At 31.3% G+C, this 21400-nt stretch overlaps 2 protein-coding genes across 2 annotated transcripts in view; one reads left to right on the top strand and one right to left on the bottom strand.

Moving 5' to 3' along the window:
* The window catches only part of Cont (Contactin), a 112112-nt gene extending 97047 nt beyond the window's left edge, over window positions 1-15065 (top strand). Inside the window, exons 15-23 of the mRNA XM_067050975.1 lie at window positions 21-159; window positions 770-910; window positions 5410-5645; window positions 11030-11209; window positions 11298-11483; window positions 12095-12263; window positions 12822-12955; window positions 13546-13729; window positions 14822-15065. Of these exons, the coding sequence (XP_066907076.1) occupies window positions 21-159; window positions 770-910; window positions 5410-5645; window positions 11030-11209; window positions 11298-11483; window positions 12095-12263; window positions 12822-12955; window positions 13546-13729; window positions 14822-14916 (1464 nt within the window). The 3' untranslated portion in view covers window positions 14917-15065. The remainder of the gene's footprint in view (window positions 1-20; window positions 160-769; window positions 911-5409; window positions 5646-11029; window positions 11210-11297; window positions 11484-12094; window positions 12264-12821; window positions 12956-13545; window positions 13730-14821) is intronic.
* A 4652-nt stretch (window positions 15066-19717) lies between these two features.
* The window catches only part of LOC106685385 (uncharacterized), a 22810-nt gene continuing 21127 nt past the window's right edge, over window positions 19718-21400 (bottom strand). The window contains exon 5 of the mRNA XM_014428016.1: window positions 19718-19929. Within this exon, the coding sequence (XP_014283502.1) occupies window positions 19725-19929 (205 nt within the window). The 3' untranslated portion in view covers window positions 19718-19724. The remainder of the gene's footprint in view (window positions 19930-21400) is intronic.

The following is a 21400-nucleotide window of genomic DNA, read 5'->3' as shown; positions in this document are numbered from 1 at the left end:
TTTATTTTTTTTTTTTTTAGAAAATTGATGGTGGTTATTTAGAAATAATCAATGTGACGTTTTCTGATTCTGGTGATTATGAGTGTTCATTAAAAAGCACTGTTGGTAGGGTATCTACTCAAACCACAATGGTTGTTGAAGGACCTCCAGGACCACCCGGTAAGAGTACATTTAATTTTTTTTATTTTATTGATAATAATACATCTTATTAAGAAAAAAAATAATCCTTATATTCAATTGATTAAATTTAACTGGTCAATATTTATCTTATATAATTTAAAATTTAATATGTTTTGAGCAATCTACTTGTATTGTTAAATCATTGATAAGAAATTGTACGTATTATGTTTCAATAATTTTTAAAAGTTAATGCTGTTCAAAATTTGAATTTAATAGCTGCTATTAGATAACTAATAAAGATGAACATAATCAGCAGTGATGCATGAAAAATGAGAGGTAGTTGTTCATCTGCATATAGTGAACTGGGTTATTTTTCATAAAGTAATGACAAGTAATTGTTTTGATTTAGTATAGAGGAGTTAATTAGTTTATGATAAGTTGATACAGCAATTGTTTACATGAAATTAGGTAGTAGTTATTGTGATATATTATTACTGTTAACTAATTGTTTTCTGTTTAAGTTGCGTCTTAAATAACAATTACTTCTAGATTATTTTCCATAAAATACTACTTTAAGTTTAATATGCATTCTTTGGTATATATGAATTATCAAATTAGTAAGAACAATAAACATATTTTTTTATTTTAGGGGGTGTTCAAGTTTTGGAAATCACAAAAAACTCAGCCATTATTCAATGGACAGATGGAGCCACCCATGGAAAAGAAATCTCTCACTATCTAATTTCCGGCCGAACCCCTTGGAACAATACTTGGGTTCCTATTGCCCAAAGTAAGCTATGAAAATAAACATTTTCGTTATTTTATGATAACATTTCATTGAATAACATAACTTTCCAATACTTACACAGCTTAGTATTTTAAAGTTCTGAACAATTCTTTTAATATTCATATTTCTAAGATACTAATACTACTCCCATGGTATTTGCCATGTATGGGTTTCCACAGAATTATTTCGAATCACTATGACTTTTTATATTGAGTAATTATTTCCTAAAAGCACCTACCTAATATGTGAATCATACTTACCAGAGGGCGCTTTTAGAAACAAAAAGATACAATTTGAGAGATATTAGAAAAAAAAGGAATGGGTTCCTGTGGATGAAACTGAAATGTATGTCTAAATAGGGCCTGGATATATGAAATCTAAACCTGCAAAGTATAGGATGAATGTTTGACAGTTATACAGCATACTGAAAAAATTTACGAGTGCTTAACAAAGGGAGCAGTAGACACACTTGACAAAATGGTCAGCGAATATACTTGCAAGAGAAATACCAGCAGATATCCAATGGTTTTGTTTATGAACTGGATCAATACAGCTTCAGTAAATGCATTTGTTCTGTGGGAAAATATTCACTCTGAGTGGAAATGAGGGTACTTACAAAAATGGTGTTTGTTTCTGTTGACTCTAAGTAAAATATTAGTTGAACCATCAATCTTATTTCTAAGCACTCAGTCTAAAAAGAATCTAGAAAGGATGAAGATCTATTGTCTGTAAAAAGAGTCTAGAAATGATTAAGATCTCTTGTCTTAGAAACCAATGAAAATAAGAATTGTGTTGGTGAGGAGATGGACGTGGAAGAAGTAGAAGACTCAGAACCAGCTACAACCATGTAACAAGATTGGAATAATAAATTTTTTTTTCTTTCTAAATCTTTCTAAAATTCATGTCTTATATCAATAACAAGATGGAATGTTGATCCTACAATTACTAAAATGAGTAAGAAATTCAAAAATTCTATTGGAGTCTTAAAAAAAACCCCACAGTATTATGTGTTTGTTTCAGAGGGATATTACTAAGGTTAAGGTCTACTTTAACCTCCTTAAAAATTGCTTATGGCTTTTAGGACACCCTGTATAGTCCAGTTAAAATTATTTTGAAGAGTTAGTGTTATTATAAGTGTTATTAGTGGCTTAATTAATCTTTTTTGGGGTGCTAAACATGGAACTTGAACATAAACATCCACAAAATTTATCATCACTATCATTTTCTGCTTGAATATTTATTTTGTTGAATCTGTCTATATAAATGTCTATCTGAAACTTGTTTTCATTATTGCTTACATCACAATACTCTCTGGTGTTTGGTCATTTTGCCATTTGTATTAAAAAGAAATAATGATTATAAAATGAAAGAAAGGATAAAGAAATGGTTTAGAAATTACTAATAGTAAGTTATGAAATCACAACACTTTCTTATTACTGCAGGGACTTTTACAATTTGACGCTTCAATATGATGTGATTTCTTTTCTCAGTTTTCAATTTATTATCTTATCAAGTTTCCCTATATCATTCAACTATATTCTTTGTTTGAAGAAGTTTGTCGGGGGGTGCGGTCAGCAAAGAACAATATAAATAAACAAAACCATATTTATTTATTTTATGCCAACGTTTCGACCTGAGTTTCAGGTCTTCATCAGGGGTTGTGTCGTAGAGGAGGGAAAGATTAGTACTGAGGATATTCTTTGTTCTAATAATTCTACTTATTGCTGAATGGATTAGAGAAATGAATAGTCCTTTGTGAATATACTTTGCACGTTTTCTTTCTACATAAAGCCAATTGGTTTATTTATCATGCATCTTGATATTTGTATCGTATTTTGATCTGTTTTTATGCCATTTTAATAAAAACTACAGAAAAACATGTGTTTCTTAAAAAATTGCGGTGGAATAAGTTCATTCTCCGTAATCTTTTAAAATATAAACTTTCATATCCCCTCAGAGGGGACAACCCAGTGATATTCTAGAATTATGTTGTCCCCTCGGAGGAGACAACTGAGTGCAAAGGGTTGAAATAAAGAGGAGAAAATTACCTGCAATTCGTGTTCTTATCATTTTTTTTGTACAATGTGTACTATTCGCAAAATAATCTAATGATATTCAAAAAAGGCTAAAATCCAAAATAGAGTAAAATAATTATGGTAAAATAAAATGAGTGTAAATTTTAAAATAAATACTGTTATGGACAATTTGAGTTGTGAAATACAGGCTCTGAGATGGTTTTTGGTTTCACATATACAGAAAGAATTGCAGTTTGGGAAGGAGCAAGGAATACATTAGACAGCATTGGAACAGTAATGAAGATGATTAAGAAATTTAGTGTTAGTAAAGTTTAAAAAGTTTATTTTGTGATTTAAGTCTAAGTTGTAAAGAAGGAATCATTGATCCTATGGGCAGAATATATCTCTGGTACAGGTTTTGTGGTCAGAGGAAGAATAAGGGATCTTGTCATAGGATTCACCCCATTAACCCGAGGATCTGTGTTATAAGGCTGAAGGGAAAATTCTACAACTGTAATGTCTTCAGTTGTGCCTATAAGGTTTTTTCCAGCGTTATTTACATGAAGCTACGTCCATTTGCTGAAAGGGAAGTAGGAAGATACCAGGCGGAATTCAGGGGAGGAAGATTGACAGTTGACCAGATGTTCACCCTAAGGACTATTTTGGAGTAATCCATGGAGTCCAAGATGACAATACACCATCTGTTTGTTGATTTCAAGAGTGCCTATGACAGGAATAAAAGGTCCAAACTGTATGAAGTGCTGTACGGTCTTGGGATCCCTCCCAAACTGGTGTGCCTAATAAGAAGGATCACAATGGATGAGATGAAATGCTCAGTTCGGATTCAGGGAGACCTCTGACCAGAATTTGAGTCCTGAAGGGGGCTGAGGGAGGGCGATGGCCTCGCATGTTTATGTTTTAATCTGGCCCTCGAAAAGGTAATTAGGGATTCTGGAATACAAACCTCTGGAACAATGCTGATGGATGCATTTCTGAGGCTAGCTGAAGCAATGGGCATGACGGTTAACCAGGGAAAAACTAAATACATGCGAGCTGGACCTGGTATAGTGGCTGCTGTTGGCGGGGAGGTGAAGATGGGTCCATTTACGTTTGAATGTGTTGACCAGTTCACTTATTTAGGCTCAGTAGTCAGCAGCAATAACAGGATCACTCTGGAAACATGGCAGCATCTTATGAAGGCCAACAGATGCTATTTTGGACTCAAGAAGCACTTGAGGAGTTGAACTGTCACTCGCCGCACCAAATGCCAGCTCTATAAGACACTAATCTGGCCAGTCCTCACTTACGGATCGGAAGCCTGGACCGTGACAAGTGCTGAAGAAAAGGATATCTTAAAAGAAAAATTCTGCACCAAATATTTGGCTGTGTCAAGGTAGGCGAGAATTGGAGGAGGCGAACCAACTGGGAGGTCTACAAGCTGTTCGGTGAGGGGGATGTGATATGGCACATAAGGCTGGGGAGGCTGCGCTGGGCTGGCCATGTCGTCAGGATGCCAGCAGTTGAGATCCCGAGGAGGTTGCGGGTCTGTAGTCTAAGTAGTAGTAGGAACTATTTTCTTGTTTGCATTTCTTATTTTTTTTTTTCACTTATGTATTTTTGGTTGGGTAAGGAATTTTATTTACTGTGGGGAAAAGTCTGACTGAAAGACTCTTGTTGACACCCTGTACATGTTAAGTAAAAAGAAGTAGGGATTATTGAGATAATTCTAGAAAAAGTCGAGGATTGATCAGGAATTTCAATTAGCAAATTCGGTAGACACCATTTAAGCAATGTACATTAAAATATGACTATTATAAAGAGTTTGAACCTACAGGCTTAAGTATTATTTGCTTTTATATTTAATACTCTGAACTGTATCTATCCATGTATGTTTTAAAGATAAAAAAAAAGGCTCATTCATTGTTTTTTCAATTTAATATTTTTAGCATTGTAAGAATCGATTTTTTAAAAAGTAATTTATTGAAATTTTAAATACAATGATAATAATGATGCAATAACAAAGTGTGATTAAAATAACACAACAATTCTTTATAAAGAAATTTCCCATTGGTAATACTGTAATGGCGATTCTATGTTTTAAAATTCCTGAATGGGTCAGTTGCAAGCCAGGAAGTTTTTAATTCATAGGGTAAAGGTAATCATTATTGTAAGTACTTTCTGTTACAAAATATTATTTTTTTCTCTTCATATTTCTATATTTATTTGTCCAATATGAGACTGACAATCAGCAGATTCCTGAGTTTAATATTACTCACCAGTCTGCCTGAGCTGCATGTTATAATGCTTTTGTGAACTTTTTCACTGCCTTCTTTCTCTTCATATAGTCTTTTAGTGTCAATGATCATATACCATCAGTCATTACTTTATATTTAATTTTTTACATTTATATGCCATTATTACTAATTTTGATTGTTAAATTGTTTATCTCCTAATGTTACTGAGTAATATATATTTTTCATGTTGCAGATATAATTGCAAAGGAAGTTGATAGGTATAATGGTAGAAAAGAAGCTCAACTTGAAAATGTGTTAACACCCTATTCATTATATGAATTTGTTGTTCAGGCTGGCAATATTTTAGGGCTTGGAATACCTTCATTACCTTCTCCTAAATACAGAACTCGTAGTGACAAACCTTACAAAGTACCTGACAAAATTAGTGGAGGTGGAGGAAAAATTGGTGACCTTATAATAACGTGGGAGGTAAGTTATTTTCTGTTTATTATGTAGTTCTATAAACATTATTGATTTGTGAATGCATTTATTATCTCTCATTTTCCTCTTTTAATTCAATTTTCTCTGTCCTATTTTATTATTTATTTCCTCATTCTTCACCCAAACTTTATTATTCTGAATTATTATGTGTTTAATAGAACTAGTTTTATTCCTTGTTTACCCTTGTACTTTAATTGGCAAATATTTTTTGTGTGACCATATCTCTGACAGTTTGTACACATAGGAGTATCAGTGTTTTTATGCTTAGGTTCCACTGTAACTGTTGCAGAAAATAAATTTTTCAGTTTAAAAATTTTTAGGCTTATCATTATTGTTATTAGATACTGAACAGAGAGAAGTAGGTTTTTCAACTTTATTCAGTATTCTGGATACGTATACAACTTTAAATTGCTCTGAACTCGGCCTTTAATTCCTCTTCAGCTTGATAATTAAATCTATTGCTTACTTTTAGAGATACAGTTTCCTGGTAGTATTTTCCTGTTTTCTTAACTGATGGTAGGATGATTCCTTTTTTTATAATTGAATTCATCCGTTTAGTGGTCTCCATCAGTTTTATCTGGGAGGTTTTGGAATGAAGTGGGCAAAGCACTTAATTCATCATATAATTGCATTAATCAACCAAAAGAAAAAGAAAATAAACAAATTAATAACAGAATAAAGTCCTTGTATCACATCAAATTACATCCTCACTCAATGAAAGTCTGTGGCAAACTGACTTAGACCTACTGTCATAGATCCTTCGAATCCTTAATGAAAGCATTTTTAAAGTTGACTGAAGCAGTGGATGCTATGGGAATGAGTGTTAATCTGGAGAAGACCGAGTGCATGAGTGCAGATCCTGGATCAGATTAGCTGTTTGAGAACCAGTGGAAATCGGTCAATATACATTTTAGAATGTGGGTTACTCCACTTATTTATAATCAGTAATAAGTTGTAAAAATAAAATTTCCCTAGGGATCAGCCAGCGAATTATGAAAGTCAACAGGTGTTATTTTGGTCTTAGCAAATGCCTGAAAAGTCTTCTCGCAAAACCCTTATCAGACCTGTTCTTACCTATGGATCGGAGACCTTGACCCTCACAAGTACTAAAGAGAAAGAGATCATTGTCATTGAGCAGAAGATTCTTTGCCATCTATTCACAGACTAATTTAGATTGGTGAGAATTGGAGAAGGAAAAGGACTGGACATATTGACAGCTTTCTGGCAGATATTATTCCCAGAAAATTGCGCAATGGAAGGCTCTACTGGAAAGAGGAAAAGGTAAACCATGGCTTAGAATAGTGGATGCTATCATCCGGGATTCCCGAGACCTGTTTAATACCTACAACTGGCAAGTGACTGCACAAGATAGGCTCATCTGGCTAAAAAAAAGCAGGCCATGGACCACATTGCTTTGTAGTAGAAGTAGCAGTCTTTTTTTTTTTTTTTAATTTGACACTGAAGTCACTGATCACTCCAGGATGACTGTCAGGTCACGATATAATTATCCAACATTTTGTTTCAGAATAACTGCTGATAAGAGGTTTTTAATGCCATATCTTAGCCATCGTTATACCATCATGGAATCATAATATATCTAAAAAAATAATTAATCTTTGTCAATTTTTAATAATTATTATTGAAATAATAAACCATTGTGCAACAATGTGGAGCATTTTTTTAAAATATCACCGTCCAATATATAATTCTTTACTATTTATTCTTAATAAGTCCTTATCTCAATCTAAAGTTTTCCTGTATCAAAAATTGATAAATGCATTAAACAATTTAAAGCAGTGACAAATAGGTTGTTTTTTTCCTGCTCAACAACCCTTGTCTTGGTCTCCTCCAATTGTCACGGTCTTGTATTCCCACCTTCCAGTTCTTGACTTCCAAGATATTTTCAGCATCTTCACTTTGTCTGATCATCTCAATTTCAGTCTCCTTTCCTCCTGGTTCCATAAATTAGTTGTGCTAGCAGCATTTTCTGCATTTCTCCATCCACGATTCTGGTGATATGCCTAGTGTATCCTAAACATCTCAGCTTCATTATTCTGACTTCAGGCGCTCCAAAGTAATTGTATAGCTCTAGTTTAGTCTTTCTCTTTCATTCTTCAAATTTTTTACCTCCAAAAATTCGGCAGAGTAGTTTTGTTTTGAAGATAATGTTATCTAACACTCAGATTCCTACAGAATCAACATGGGGCTTACCAAAGTTTTATTGAGGTGAAGCTTGGTCTTTCTGGAGAGCATTCGCCTGTTCTGCTGTTTAGTTGGCTGTGATTGTAATCCTCCTGCTTCTAATCTCAACATCATGGTCATTATCCTGGATTACAGAACTAAGGTAAATAAACTGTAAATAACTTTTCGAAGTTATGCGGCCCAATGGTTACTGTCTCCCATGGATTAGGTTAACAGTTGAATTAGTCTAGTAAATGTGTTTCCATCCTTTTCTAAGCCTGCGTATCTTAAAGCATGTGTATAGGTTTCTCAGGTATGTTGCATTCTCTGAGGGCTCTATACAGCTCTTCTCACATTATTCTTTCATATACTGTACTGCCTTAAAATCTATTAAAAGGTAGTGAATTTTGATTTTAAATTCATGCCCTCTTTCAGGTATGGGCCGCAGATAGGAATAGGTAATCATTATTAATTATTGAAGGAGGTAATGAATATTATAGATTTGGAAATGATCAGGAAAAAAATATGGAAAATTCAGGAAGTTTCTTCATGCTTCATTGCTAGACATTCTGTGTTGATCGAGCTGAAATGTAAAAAAATGAAATCTTTTCATTTAACAAATTGCATCCATATGTGTGTACAGTGTCATGTTATAACATTATCAGGGCTTGAAATATAAGGTAATCAGTCTTTTTTTGTGGGTGGGAGGTTGAAATGATTTCCCTTACTTCATTTCATTTTTATCCAATTAATAACGTCATGAAAACCAAAATTCCTGTTTGCTGAAGTTCTGGCTGATACCAGCTATTTCAATTATATGAATTTTCAGCCCTACTTTGATCCCATAGAAGCTCATATGTATGGGTAGGTTGATGATAAATGAGTTATTTTGTTTAGTTGTGCATCAGTGGAGATCTGTCAAAAGAATTTCGAGCGACAAAGGGGCTTTACACGATGATGCCTTGTGTGTCTTATTCAATATTGCCCTGTGGAAGGCTTTGAAAGATTTGGGAATAGTAGTTGGGCAGAGAATATTCAACCAGAGTGTGCAGCTTTTTACTCATACAAACAACATTGATATTAGGTGCTCCAAGCATGCTGTCAGGGAAGCATTTCTTGCACTGGTGGGTACTGGTAGAAGAAGAGGGTACTGGGCTTGTGGTGAACCTAGTAAGAACTAGGTAGAGAAAGGAGACACCTGGACACAATGGGGTGCTGGCTTTTTGGGACTACACATTTGAATAAGTCACCATTATCACAAATCATAAATGGCGTGACAGCCCATTACCGAGCCTGGGCCTCCTCTAGTAGCTTCTGCCAAGCCATCCTGTCTTCTGTTGCAACTATCCAGTTTTGGATTCCCAGAAGGACCCAGTCATCCGTTGATACAGTGTCCGACTATCTCATGTTCGGCCTCCCTACTCTTCTCTTTCCATGTAACTGCTTGGATAGAACCTTATTTGGGATCCTCACCACGTGACCCACCCATCAGAGTCTACCCAACCTCATAAACTTAAAAACATCATTGTCTCCGTACAAAGCCGATAGCTCCACATTCTTCCTCCTCCATACATTGCCCTCTCTAACAGGTCCAAATATTTTTCTTAGAATGGACCTCTCAAAGACCAAAATTCTTACTTCATCAGCTTTAGTGAAGGCCCAAGCCTTGGATCCGTATGTGACAATGGGACCTACAAGTGATTTTATCTTGGTCCCATTAGAGAGCAACCCGCTTCTGAAATGTCTTACCAGGCCAAAGCTGTATGGGCTGATAGCAGCGATTCTTGTGCTAATCTCCTGAGAGAAGTTGTTTTGGCTATGCACTTCAGTTTATATATATGAATATATATTATTCATATTCATATATAGGTATATGAAACAGCTTACCCTCTCAAACTAAAATGAACCTGCATCCCATGGAGACCTAGGACAATTATCCAGAAGTTGATTTTAGAAGAAAAATGTCTGCTAACCAGTGCTACAGTGGTCTGAGAAAATAACTTGATTGCCACATTATTAATTATTGTTAAAAAATTATAAATTATTCTTTTTTTATGAGTAGAAGATGGTCGGGGGTGTGGTAAGCAAAGATACACAAATAAAAAAAACTTATTTGTTTGTGCTGACATTTCAAACTGAATTTCAGATCTTCATTAGGGCGACTTGGGTGAAGATGCTTCCTAAAGTCGTAAAATGCATAGTCACAAAATTTACTTTTAGAAGATGCCATCTAAAGTAAAAAGTATTCTTCTTGCATAGTGACTGTAATTTATTTTTAATATATACATATACACATTCTTTATTTATAAGTAATTGTTTCTGTACAATAAATTTATTGTAAATTGTTTATTTAATTACAAATAAATTTATAAGCTATCCATAAATTTATTTGTAATTAAAGTTTGTTTTTCTGGTTATTTAACCAATGAATAATTGCTTCTTTCTAAACAAATTTCAAAAATTACACTTATTATTTTCTTGCAAATTCAATAAATAACTTTCTTTTTTAATGATTGAAGAAGTTTGTCGGGGGGTGCGGTCAGCAAAGAACAACATAAATAAACAAAACCATAATTGCTGAGTTGCAGGCCTACCTTCTACGCCATAACCCCTGATGAAGACCTGAAACTCAGGTCGAAACGTCGGCATAAAATAAATAAATATGGTTTTGTTTATTTATGTTGTTCTTTGCTGACTGCACCCCCCGACAAACTTCTCCAATCATTAATCTACGGTCAACTATCTACACCTCAACTTTCTTTTTTTTTAAATATCTTTATTGAAATTTACAACTGTATGTTATTTAATACATTCAGTAAATTTGATCTCAGTTGAAATGGAGTGTTACAGGCGTGTGGAGAAACTACCCATTGGTAGCACTCTAATGATGTTTTACATTAGCAGGTTCGTGGTCATCTTCTTTTCAGGCACCTCGGAGGATTGTCAGGAATGGAAGAGGAATCAAGGTTAGAAACTAGTGCGTTTGGTTGGTTAGGGAGTTTATAATGGAAGGAATGATATCTGGTTTGGGCAAGATCGGTTACATATGGAACATTAAGGTCTTTATGTATGATTTTATTTGTGACAAAGTAAGAAGCATTGAGGATTTTGGATTTTAAGGATTGGATATGAGAGAAATTTGAAGATTTAGTGGAATAAATAACTTAATTTCCTTTTTTAACCATTTGCAGCCCCTGTCAGCTAAAGATCAAAATGGGCCAGGAATTTACTATAAAATATTTTGGAAACGCCATGGAACTTCAGAAAATGAGTATCAGTCTCAGAATTTAACTGGAATGGGAAATGTTGGAATTGCTGTTGTGAGGGTACCATTAGAAGATTATTATACTCAATATGATGTGAAAGTCCAGGTATTTTATACGGTTTTTATTAGTTTCTTATTCTTTTGGAATAGTGTATTTACCATAATTTAATTTGATATTTCGAAATTGATTTTAGGCATCCAATGCAGATGGTGCAGGACCCATTTCGAATACAACGGTAATTTATTCAGCTGAAGATATGCCACAGGTTGCTCCCCAGCAAGTATCAGCTCGTCCATTTAATTCTACATCAATCAATGTTACGTGGACACCAATTGAACTTACTCGAGAGAAAATAAGAGGGAAGCTTATTGGACACAGGGTATTTTTATTATTTATGTTACCTAACTGGATTGCTTAATTTTTATCTTTTTAATCATAATTAATTAATTATTTATTGGGAAATTTTAATTAAATTAATGAATATATGTCCATCAATTTATCACTCAGTTCTTTAGTGTTTCACACCCTTTAAGATAATCTTTGGTTGTAATGATACAAAAGAGTTTCAATTAAAAACATTTCATTTTTAAATGAAATGACTAATTGTGTCTCAAACTGAATAGTTTTAATTTTTGCTTAAAAGAATTAAAGAAACCAATCAATAACATCTCTTCTTACAATTGGAAATTTGATGAAACAAAACAACAGAACCAATATTTAGAATAGAGAAAAAATGTTTTTTTTTTGTAAAAGTCTTAGCTTTTTATAACCCAATTGTTTTGTAAATTACACAGGGCTTAAAATGTAACTGGAAAATATGAGTTAACCCTGTTTCATCATATATCTGATAATAACAGCCTTGCGCTAAAACATATTTTGCAGTAAATTAATTATTGTGGAAATATTAATTTTTTAATTATGTAAACACTTAGACCTAATTACCACTATTTATTGATGATTGATTAGCCTATTATTTTATTATTGTTGTAGTTAAAATATTGGAAACAAAGTACTACAGAAGAAAATGCAGTTTATTATTTGAGTAGAAGCACAAGACCATGGTCTCTTATTGTTGGACTTCAGCCTAATACTTATTATTTTGTAAAAGTAATGGCCTATAATTCTGCAGGAGAAGGTCCAGAAAGTGAACGATTTTTAGGTATATGTTTTATTATTATTTATTTCCTCCGGTAATCAAAACTACTTTGCTATAATTTATTTTACATTTTTTAATCTTGAGTCACTCAACTCAAAATAGCACTATAATTTCCATCAACACTCCTGGCACAGGGACTTTTTTTCATACCCCAGTTTTTCAGAACTTTAGGAAAAAAATTAACCAACTTTATATTCTGTTTTAAATTTCTATCAATGTTTTGAAACCATATGATTCAGAAAATGAATAAATAAAATAACTAGGATGAAAAATAATACTAAACAAAATAAAATCTGAAAAGGTATTAAAAAAGATTAATATTTTCATAAACCCTAGTAGATAAATTTCCAATGTTAAAATAATCAAGGAATTATATCAAACTTTATCAAATTATTAACTTGCTTGCATTCAAAAAATGAAAATAATTAAATTCATAATTATTGGTTTGCTTGTTCTATTTTTGAAAATTTAATTAAAAGTGGCTTTGTTTTGATTTAAAATAATTTCAAAAGTTACCATTAAAATAATATTTTTATTTTCTTCATGTTTGTTTGTTTTCAGAAAAAACCTACAGAAAGGCTCCACAAAAACCACCCTCATCTGTTAATGTGTATGGTATTGACCCATCGACTGTGAGAGTTTTATGGCGTTATGTGCAACCAAGCTTAGATGAGGAACCTGTGATTGGCTATAAGGTGCTGTTAGGATTTTGTAAAATTTAAGCTATTTATTTTTTCTATAAGAAGTTGGTTGGGGGGAGGGGAGTGCATTCAGTGAAGCGGGAACCAGTAAGTAAAACTATTTATGCCAACCTTCTGCCCTTAATATTTAAGATAGTGAACAGTTAATATTTATTTAGGGTAAAAGGTTGGCAAAAATAAAAAAGTTTTTATTTATTAGTGTTCTCTTCATTGTCCATTATTAATCACACACCATTAGTAATCTTATCAGTTGTTATTTTTTCTTTGGTATATATGTGGTTTAAAAATAGTTATGATTAACATGATTATAATCAATTATCAGTATTTTATTAGTCATTATAAATTAGTTCAATTTTGCCTGGTTATAATTGATAATTAATTGTGAATATTCTATTATAAATTGGTTATGGTACTTTTGTTTCAAAATTTATTGTTTCATCATAAGTGTCATTTAAATTTTAATATCACTTTTCTTTTGTATTTAATTGAATAACCATATGGGTCATTTTTTACTTTATTTTCCTATGTAAGAAATGAATTTTTTTTTTCTGTTCTAAAATTAGTTTATATATATATTTTTTCAGGTTCGTGTATGGGAGATAGATCAAGATATGAGCACAGCTAATGATACAATTGTCCCTCTTGGATCTGTTTTAGAAGCATATGTCATAAATTTGACTCCAGGTAAAACTTATCATATGCGAGTTTTAGCATTTTCAAATGGAGGTGATGGAAGGATGTCTTCTCCAACATACACGTTTCAGATGGGTAAGTGCTATAAATGTAAATGATTCCTTATTATCTTTTAATTCGGTTTTTAAATTTAAATTGGCCATTTTTCATTAATTTATACATGTACTGATTATCCTGATGTTGATGAATACATTAATTTAAAATTCTATTTTTTAATAACTTTTTTATTCTCAAGGGCATTTTCTTCATAAATTGATGTTTCCCTAATTCCTCCAGATTAATACGGGACTACAGTCGGCTCCTCCACTCCTCCCTGCTCATCGCTTCCTCTTCTGTCAGTCCTCACCATGCCATATTCTTGGCCACAACATCTATCCACCTGACATTAGGTCTTCCTCTCCTTATCCTACCCTCAGCCTCCCACTCAAATATTTTTTAGGAAGAAAGTACTTCCTAAAAAGGTATTTACTGCTTACACATGTACAATATTGTATGGAGTAAAGCATTTTAAATTGTTTTTAAGAGAGTAGCTTACAGTATCTAATTTCTTTTGTTTAAGTATAAAATCAAACCTTTGTTTATTTATAGCTAAATAAAACAGACTTTGAAGTAAGTATGACTCCAAATCATTCTGTGAAGGCATAAAGCCATTGGAAAACAGCACTTCAATGGTTTTATTACAGCCTAATGTATTATCCAAGTTTTTAGCTATCTTAGGTCTGCCTCTCTCCAATTACCTATGATAATTGAGGTTCCTGTGTAATTTGAACAATTAAACAGATGAATAACTTAATGTGGCTTTTATGTCACATCCTTAAAAACATTAGGAAAATTATAATTTTTTTTATCATTCTCTGCTTTGAAAGGTTAAAATAAATATGACTTCAAGATAAAAAGTTAATAGTGGCAGAAAACCAGGGTAATTTGATATTTTATAGCACTACAGACACTTCAATACCTCAAACTGTTTAGTACCATTCTTATAATAGGTATCTTCTGGTCAGGAAAGTATCCCTTAACTGCTATATTTTAACAAACGATTTGACATTTTACTAAATAGAACCTATTCCTTAAAGATTTGGTGAAATTATTTAGTCAGTTTTACTATATTTTTATTTATTATTGAAGTGTTCCTTTAATTCTCATATTTTTCATTTAATTTTTTAGGAGATGAAGCTCTATTCCGTAACTATGCCAGTAGAGCATATTATAACTCTCTCTACATCAGTCTTCTTGTACTTTTCTATCATTTTTTTGTGTGATTAATTTTTTTATTTTATAACAATTAAAAATTATAGTGTTAATTACAATTATCCTGCCACTGTAAGTAATGTTATATTAACATTACTATTGTTGTTATATAGAAAGTATATAGTTTAATTATGTATCAATGGAGAAAATGTGAATATCTTATCAGAATGTATTTCATATGTAAGAGATGATTATTTGCTATAACTAAAGATTTGAAGTTGGTTAGGGTTTACTTAAAATATTACTGGGTAACATCATATATATTTTTTACAACTTTATATTAGTTGTTTATAACTTAAAAATTCTATGCAGATGTGTAAATATACTTTTGCTACTGAAAAGAGATGTGATAAAACGTCCGTCCATTGAACACAAAGTATAGATTAGAACTTTTTTATTATTAATTTTTTTTATTTTGTTTCTATAATTTGATCTGACAATGAATGTTGCTAGTGAAAAAAAATTATTTATTGTAATATGTGTTCTGATTGGGATAAATATATAAAAGCTCATGACTCTGCTGTATTGATTTTAGTTATCAGTTAGTCCTACATGCATTGTTGTTTTTTATTACTGTGCTTCTTTTTTTCTACTACCAAAATAGTGTATATCATTAATTGCTACTAACAATCATGTTACATTAATTGTTCTAAATATTTCATGAATTATGTTGATTGTATGCACTACATGTAATTAAGTGCTGAATTCGTTAGTTTGAAATTGTAACTTAGTGAATCTCTTAAAATTTTATTGTGAAACAATGATTAGTTTAAGTTGGTGAAATAACCTGAATATGTAATATTGTTTTTATGTTATGCAATGCTTAAATTTCAGTTTTCAATGCCTATTAAATCGATTTATTTATGCTGATTTGTTTTTATTTTTATTATATAAAGCTATATATATTTGCTAATTTGCATTTAGTTACCATAAGTCATTCATTACCAATACATCATAAGATCTGAAATAATTACAAATATTGTTTACCATTCTGACGCTATAATATATATACACACACTTGATTGAATTGTTGGTTTTATACAACTTAGTTTAGATTAACCTTGAAAATATATTTCCCATTTGTGTTCTCATAATGAATATTAGAATGTTATTCTGATTTTAATGTATTGAATTATTAGTTAATGTTCATCACAAAAATAAATCCTTTAAGTGGCCTGATATTTATGTCACAAAATTTTTCTGATTTAAGTCATGAACATAAATTTTGTCTCCCATATTCTACAAAATAGGCGCTTTGTATATCTTCTTTTTTTATTAATTTTCTCATTTTTTTTCACAAAGTTTTATTTAAATAAAAACAAGATAACTACTTAATGAGTTTATAACTGGTTTTAGTATTTATGGAAATAATTGGTATGAATTGAATAATTAGTAATGTTTTTGGTGTTGTGTAATCTGAAAGTCTATAATTATTACTGACTAATCTCTGCATCAATTTACTTTTAAACCGATAGCTCATCGTTAATTATATTTTTTGTTTATTTCAGTTTAAATGTTGATTACGGTAGTCTTTTTTAGAATTATGGTGTTAATAGCCGATTTAATTTGTTCAAATTATATTATGATAATTAAACAAATGAGATAACTCGTAATTGGTACTCAAGACAATAATACTTAACACAAAATACGAGTTGTTGCTGGTAGTCACCATGTTATTCATAGTTTAAATTAAAAAAAAAAAAATAGCTCAAAGCACAAATTAATTTCTTGTTTGAAATATTATTTATATACTTTTAGTTATTCAAATTTCTTCCAATTAAACTAATAATTAGATTTTGAAATAAATTATGTTCTCAACAAAGTAAAGCATTGAATTTTTTCTATAGTAATAAATCTAGAGATTGATGTATTAAACTAAAATATTGAGACTTTTGCTATCCAAATAAGCTGTTTTAAACCTACAGTTTTTCAATACCATGTCTACCAAATTATAAGTGTTCCAAATAAAGTTAATTTACTGTTAAATACATCGAAATTGATCTGTATCTATGTATATTTTTAGAAAAACTGTTAAACAGCTAAGGAAATGTTTTTGTTTATAGATCTTCCTTTTTTTTTTTCTTAGTACACTTACATGTTTGTATATTTCAATTATAGGAATAATAAGTTTAATTTTCTTATGTTGTTTTCAATTTATTTTTTTATTTCCCATTCTCTCAGAAATTATCATGCTGACTATAACTACTTAAAAAATAAGATTATCAATGAAATAGTTTAACATGAATTACCTTTTAACTGTTCCTATTACATTTCTGTTATCAGTCATACATAAATAAATTTAGTTAATTAAACAAAAATAATCGAGGAAAGGTCATGGTGAATAGATAAAACCTCTGTGATTGAATTATTTTTCCTGGATTTTTCATTTTTTTAGTACTTTCCATTTGTTCATAAGATTCACCAATTTATAAACAAGATTATTGTAAGAAAATGAATGTCATATATACAATTTTTCATAAATATTTCTCCATACTGATTCGAAATTGATAACTTTTTTTCAGTATTCCTGAAATTTCTACGTCTGTAACAATCATGTTTAACTAGTTAAATGAACAGAGAAAGGTTTGTGATGTTTTACATAGCATTCTCAGTAATTTGTTTACAAACTAGGAATATGAAGTAGGTGAACAATTGACAAATCTCATTTTTCATGAAATTTCTTTTGTGTTTTTCAACTATGTACTTAAAAAACATTTATGAGCTCCGCACCATAATTAAAAACTCAATCTTTAAGTGTCTTGTTTGTTTGATTCTGGCAGGGGAATGACAAACAGTAAAAATATGTGTCAAATTCACTGATATCCAGAAAATGGATGAGGGGAACAAATTATACTAAACTCCCGGTTACAAGTTTATTCAGCTCCTACATTTATCTTATGTATTATAACACACAAATGAAGTTATTTTCTCAATCTTGAACAGGTAATTAAATGGTGCAGTAAGTCTCAAATATGTAATTTGCTTCTTAGATATTATAGAGAAATGTAATGTTGAAAAGTTTGGGTTGGGACAAGGCGAATGAATCACATTTCAATGATTAAAACTTTTTCTAAATTTCAAGTTACTTTATCAAATAGTTGACTGTTATGGAATGGAGACAACCTTTACTAGTTTAGCAGGGTTTTTTTTTTTGTTTACAGTATTATTTACGGGAAGTGGTAGTACCCTTCGGTTTAGTATTTGATACTTTCTGGGAGAATAGCCCGTATATGCAAATCTCAGTTTATTTAATATTATTTACCAAGTCTTTCAAACTGATATAAACAGAATTGAAACATTCTACTTCAAATCATGGATTTAATCTTGATGATTGACCACTAATCTATCACAATTTTTTTCTCCATTTAACTCCTCCTGTAACCTCATAGACAAGGGAATGAGGCAATTCTGTAGGTGAGGTAAGGTCCCTTAAATCCCATTCCTGAGTTCTTGTCAATTCTAGCTGTGGATAGAATGTTTATGTTCTGTAATATCAGTTGTGGAGTGATGCTTAGATTGAGAGACGATCTTGAAGCACTCCTTACCTTATTAAAGTGGGTACCTTGCAGTACTTGAACAGTACTTCCTTAATAAGCATTAAATCCTAGATTCTTCATGGGTTGTAGTGTCTGGTTTTTATAACTCAATAAACAACATTGCTGTTTGTGGTATCTTTACATTTATGGTAATCACATTAAATCATAATGAAAAATGTTTAAAAGAAAGCATAGGTAAACACAGAGCATTTTTTCTAATTTCCCTAACTGTAAGACCAATATTTTAAAAACATTATTGCTAGAAGATTCAGGTTATTTATGATTTCATTCATTTAACATGTTGACTACAAGACTGAAGCATTGCTTTAGATATATGGATGAGAAACATTTAGAGAAATCATATCAACTCAGCTTAAGTCATCAGTTATAATTTGTTTTTGCCAAATCAGACTTTACTTTCTAACGTTAGGTATACTTATAGACTATTGAAAGAAGTTATGTCACAGTTTGTTCTGGATATTTGTAAAACATTCTATAGCAGTGGTTCCCAAAGTGTGTGCCATACCATTCACTTGAGTGGCTCAAGCACATACTAGAGATGATGCAAGTGAATGCCTCTTTCTCAAAATATTAAAAAAAACAAAAAAAAAAAAAAAAAACATTAGAATTAAATTGGCAAATATATAGTGCAATCTAGCATTTACTTTGCACCCCCCCCCCTACATACTGAACTGCTTAAGTATAATTATGCTGACCTTTATTTATTTTTTTATCTTGACAGGGGTGCCACAACATTTTTTGGCCCAATAAGGGTGCCATGAAATGTTTTTAGCCTAATAAGGGTGCCGTGGCCAAAAAGTTTAGGAACCGCTGTTCTATAGCATCACTAGGATTATAACATATCATAATAGAATGTTGAACATATTGTTATCATATCACATTCCCAATATAGTAATAATAAGTCTTTTTATATATAAAGTTTAAAAAGTAAAACATGAATTATTCAAAGCAAGTTGGTAAAACTATCAAAGGAGGACAATAAACTTCTTTGTGTTCATATTTATTTAAGTTATGGCAAAAAAAATTTGATGTCTCCAATAGCAGTATAAAACCCGTTTCCATGATTGTTATGTGTTGCATGTTGACAGCCACAAAAGGTCCAAATTAAAAATAATTTTACATTTTTTTTTTACATATGTTTTTCTGTCAGGCTACTGTCCATCGATTTCTTAAAAAAGCAGAACTTTTTTTGTAAATGTTTCATGCAATTTATATTTAGATCTGATTGAAAGGGAAAACTAAATTAAAGAACAGATTCATAATTAAGTATAAGAATATATTGTAATCATACATAAAACAAAAATTAATATATTTGTTTGGCGTCTGAAAGGTTTTGGGTTACTTGAACAATATACTGCGCATTTAATTTGATCCATGAATATATGAAATATTTCTGGTAGAAAATCTCTGCGCCCTTTGCATCTTTCAGCTTGCACATTACATGTAGTAAGTGCTATTAAAATCCAGCTGTGAAAAAAAAAAAGAATTGAAGAACACTTGATAATTAATGAATTTCCATCTAATTAGTTAAACTTAATAGAAAATGTTATTTGAATATAAATATTTTGTGTGGTTCATATCATGTTTAATTTATTACTTTCTTTAAAGGAAGGATGAATTCAACTCGAATGTATTTTCTAGTTAAAATAGCCTGTTATTTTAGTGTTAGATTAAACTTTATTTTCTTATTACCGCATTTTTATGACCACCTTCAACTTAAAAAAAAAAGAAATTAAAATATAAATAAAACGTTCAATGGTTAGAAAAACTATGAAAACCATTCCAAAGTAATAACACTGTGTTTGCAATGTTAATCCACTTCAGAAACATTTTGGGGGAAAACAGGTACAAGATAGAGACACTAGAACAAAAATAGTATTAGATATTCATATTGTTGTTGGTATCTATATTTTTTGGATCTCCCACTCTCAAAATCCCTTTGAAATCCAACTAACATTATAAGCTTGCTGCTGAGGAAGAACCCTCACACATTTAGAGTAGGCATTGAAGATGCTGTAATCTATTGGCAAACTCAAGAAGTCGTGGGGATACTGAAGCCCAATTGGGCTGAACAAGTTCAAGAGTGAACACGGTCTCAGCAGAGCAATACCATTTTTCTCATACTCAACAATTCACTATGAGTGAGTAGTTTCACACAGCACACAAGCTTCCCAATGAGGGAGAGAAGAAAGCATAAGAGAGGAACCAGTATTCAAGTTCCATCAAAAACCTCAATAGCCCATCACCAATCAACTACCAAGTAAACTGGAATAACTTTCTATTATTCCTTGTAATCCCATTTAAATCAATAATCAAAATTAATCCAAACAGTAACCTAACTAAACTACATTGTATTCTCTTTTGGCCATAACCCACATATAATCAATTGTTATATAAATAATTCAAGAATAAAGGTTTATCCCCCACCATAATTAATTTATTATTCACCCATTATAAGTACAGTTCACTCCAATCATAACAGCTTAATAGCTAATTATAATTAATTTTGGGTAATATTCCCCCACATTGAAACCCAGGGAATATCTGAATTTAAACCATTGCATTTAGTTAAAAATCTGTGTTTATTGACTAATAAAAACAATGTTTTAAATTACAGTCTGAGTTTTATTTTGTATTGAGTAACCATATCCAATCTTGCCACATCTTCAGGTCTAAAATAAATTGAGCCATCCCACTGACTATGCAAATCTCAAATGTGTCCTTGATCATTCGGATAAATTGTTGTCATATTTTATTCAAAATAAAATTATAAACTCAATATATTGATGATTCATCAATAGTTTGATATATATAAGTTATCTTTTACTGAAGTAAGAAGCTAAAAATAATAAGAGAGAGAGGAGTGCGAAATGAAACGCTTGAAGTGCTCTCAAAGACTGATCTATTTGCGGAGCCTGTCCGTCTATATATATATATA

Source organism: Halyomorpha halys, unplaced genomic scaffold (genome assembly GCF_000696795.3).
Source record: "Halyomorpha halys isolate HHAL.00 unplaced genomic scaffold, Hhal_1.1 Scaffold688.1, whole genome shotgun sequence".
NCBI classification, from domain to species: domain Eukaryota; kingdom Metazoa; phylum Arthropoda; class Insecta; order Hemiptera; family Pentatomidae; genus Halyomorpha; species Halyomorpha halys.
This window is presented reverse-complemented; position numbering and strand designations above follow the sequence as displayed.